Consider the following 3,651-nt stretch of genomic DNA (forward strand, 5'->3'; position numbering starts at 1 on the left):
AATTAACATCCAATGCGCGATTCAAATATTCAACCCTGAGGGGATATTTCAAAAGACAATCCTTTAAAAATACTAGTAACATAACTGGAGAATGTAGAAGCCCGCCGGGAACGTTTTTAACGAGATAAACATACAATGAAAATAGTACAACATAGATTTACCATGATTTTCTTTTTATATTATGGATTCAGTTCTTTTCATAATTTTTATTATTATTATTATTATTATTATATCGTTCAAATATATATAATGTGCACATAAATAATGTAACATAAACAATATAAATTGTGTGAATGAAATAAATATTTATACGTATTTTATAAATCTAAGAAAGACTAACAATAAACATAATATTAAGTACATTCACGTCAAGTGTTCGAAATGGAAAATGAATAATTAATTTTTTAATGCTGTGACGAGAGAATGCTATTTCGATCAATCGTCAACTGGAAATAGACGGTCAATAGCATTCTATTTCTTTCGAAGCGAACGAAATGAATAACAACAGTGGTGTAAATAAATAAAATATTTATCGCTCGTAGAATCTAATTTCGTACAATAATACGAAAATTATTTTTATTCGTTTAAAAATAAATTATCGATAATAAATTATTATATACGAATTCGAGTTAAATGATATAACTATCGAATAAAATTAAAAAAAAAGAAAATCATCTCTTACGTAATTATCGATTATGAAATATATCGATAAAGGAATAATAATTGTTTCAAAATATTATTTTGAAAATATTATTAAAATTTTTCAATTTTAATTCGTTAACAAAATTTCACTTACAATTGTCACAATACATGGTTAATTATTTAATCGATTCGAAGAGAAACCAGGACGCGAACACTTGTAATTGCCGATCTACCGAGGTCTCTAGGAAGGATCTTAAGACGATCTCTTTTCTCTCTTACGTATGTCCTTCTTCGTCTCGCTACTTTTATAACCGAGATAACAAGCGATCCAAAATTCTCGATTTAAATTCTTGAAAGGAAACACGACAGTGGCCTCGTATTTCGTTAAAATGTCATTCATCGTTTTATAAGAATTATCAATGATATTGTATATTTTCAAACGACGTAGTAAGTGCACAAGTAAAGAAAAAATAAAAAAAAAAATCGTGACGAGCTTCCATTAGGATTTCATAAATTCTTCGAAAGTAATTTGATTATAATTAAGTGAGAACGCAAAAATAATTGAGGATTAAGAAAATACGGGATTAGATAGAATTAAAATATTTTGTAATATTGCATATAGGATTTTTCATCTTCTTAGAAGCACTTCATTTTTTAGTTGAGTTACTTTAATACTTTCATTGCGTGTTATCTTTATTTACAATCTATGAGAGATAATACATTTTGAAGATCACAAGGGAAATAAATGTAACAGGATATCATCGTCGTTAGCCTTCAAACTATTCGATGTAAAATGAATGTTCATGAAAAGTTCAGTATACGTCTTGTTCACGTAATCGTCATCTCCTTTTATTGATGCGTTTGATGTAATTTATTGCCATGCTTGAGAAATCGATTAACATTATCCATCTAATACGATTTTCCATTCGAATGTTTTATTATTGTAGGAAAGTTAATAAACATTTAAGATTACGAATTATCGTATATAATTTTGCTTATAAATATATTTAATAAGATATTGAAAATAGTTGAATTTTAAATATTAATTTAGTGAAGGAATTTTTCATTTAACTTCAGATCCAAATTAAAATTAAATCTTCTTCGATTTATAAACTTATTTTGACATATTTTTGATCGATAAAAATCAATTATCTACGAATCCACTTATTTATATATTTATTGTAAAAAGATAATTATTAAACTTCTTAAACAATGTGCACTTCATCGCCACGCATAAAATTATAACGTTAATCAATACTGATTTTCGATTAAAATATTAGATTAAAAAATATTTAAAAATATTAAAATTATGCTTCCAAGCGTTATTTTATCAAAATTTGATATTTTATTTCTGCTCCAAGAAGCATCGATCGAGATAGAAGAATCTGGAAAATCGCAGTTATCCAATATACCCTACAATGTTGTCCAACGTTTGCAACGATTTCCCGACACAGAGGGCGGCGATTCCTTGAGGCGATTCTTAGTTGTTCATCGTCTTGTTCTGTTCACTGGAGACGGGAGCAGAACTCGAACTGGGTCAGGGCAGCGCGCCAAATGGTTGGATCAATTTTATTTTAAATTTATCAAGTCCGCTTCGACTCCATGGACACGCGTGATCAGTTCAGATTTCCAGACTGTGCATACCGATTAAAATGGTACTTTGCTTGTGTAACGCGAAAAATAAGCAACTATCAAATTATTCCTCGATTCTTGATTCTTTTTTTCACAAGAAAGATCTAAGATTTTAAGAATATTTTTTTCAATATATCGTTGTATAATTTTATCTGAAAATTTGATTCATTATTTTTAATAATTAATCTTATATTTATATTTATATAAAAACGAAATTATGAGAAACGATTAATTATATTATACAGTTAATACGGATTAATCTTGCATCGTATTATTTGTTTTAATGATCTATCATATATATATATGCTTCAATAATCGTAAGAAAAAAAAATGAAGAATTTTAAAAAATGTAATGCACATGTGCAATGCATAGCTTGAAATTTCAATTTGAATCAAAGAAATCATTTTGATGTTACGTTTACAAGAAGAAGTCGCATAGAGATACGCAAGTATTGCATATCGTATCTACATGACCATAGGTTTTCTGCCGTTCTTCTTCGATCGAAAAAGCATTGAAATTTCCTTTTTGATAAATCTTCGATGCGATTGTTATTCTTCGATCCAATTAAATCGTTTATTTTTTTTCTTTTTTTTATTGTCCAATTGTGATTACTGATAAGCAATGGATTATTTTTGACAAAAGATCGAACATATTTTATCGTAATTGTCTATTATAAATAATATATATATATTTTAAATAATTATTTTTTGTGAAATTTTTCCTGCGAGATTTATTATATGTTTATGCGAGATAATTGTTTTCATATTTATGATGTGTATATATATATATATATATATGTAATAGGGGAAATATACATGGGATAAGTAATAACGGAGAACCACTGAAACTATGTGAGTCAGGCAGAATAAGGTCCAATATAAGGCCCTGAGGTGATTCGCCTAGACGGCCATGACCATATTACAGGCCAAAGGCCCCTGATACCATCTATACTTCCAGTAACAATTGATGAAATCATTACTGGCAATTTCTTGTATTTATAGTGATAAAATTAAAATTAGTAACAAAAACTTCATTGTATTTAAATATTATCTAATTCATTATTTTATTATTTATAATATAAAAGTAATATAATAAAATAAGTGTAAAATATAAATTTTACATAAATTATAAAAAATAAATTTCGAAAAAAGTTATTAATAAAAATAATCAATATTTAAGAGATCAAATTATATAAAATTTTATATTATAAGAATATTATAATATTATAATATATTAATAAAAACATTTTAATATATTGTTACAAGACATATCATTTTTAATATGATAAAGCTTAATTTAATAACATGCGCATATTATTATTATTATTTTATGATTTAAACAATTCATTATACAATTTATAAAGATAAAAATAATGA

At 26.2% G+C, this 3,651-nt stretch overlaps 1 protein-coding gene across 3 annotated transcripts; it reads left to right on the plus strand.

Annotated features, from left to right (window-relative positions):
* Positions 1 to 709: 709 nt before the first annotated feature.
* On the plus strand, positions 710 to 3,247 carry LOC102680849. Of its 3 annotated transcripts, XR_421692.2 has the most exons (3): positions 743 to 1,585; positions 2,004 to 2,297; positions 3,080 to 3,247. XR_421692.2 is itself a non-coding variant. In XM_006614953.2 (2 exons), exons 1-2 carry the CDS (start codon positions 1,440 to 1,442, stop codon positions 2,291 to 2,293), a joined length of 303 nt encoding a protein of 100 aa, XP_006615016.1. In that variant the 5' UTR covers positions 746 to 1,439; the 3' UTR covers positions 2,294 to 2,428. The 3 variants fall into 3 exon arrangements, 1 of the variants encoding a protein (XP_006615016.1); XR_421691.2 differs by lacking the exon at positions 3,080 to 3,247 and having other exon boundaries at positions 710 to 1,585; positions 2,004 to 2,428; XM_006614953.2 differs by lacking the exon at positions 3,080 to 3,247 and having other exon boundaries at positions 746 to 1,452; positions 2,004 to 2,428.
* The last annotated feature ends 404 nt before the right edge of the window (positions 3,248 to 3,651 follow it).

The sequence above is a fragment of the Apis dorsata genome, unplaced genomic scaffold (genome assembly GCF_000469605.1).
Source record: "Apis dorsata unplaced genomic scaffold, Apis dorsata 1.3 scaffold_206, whole genome shotgun sequence".
Taxonomy (NCBI): Eukaryota; Metazoa; Arthropoda; class Insecta; order Hymenoptera; family Apidae; genus Apis; species Apis dorsata.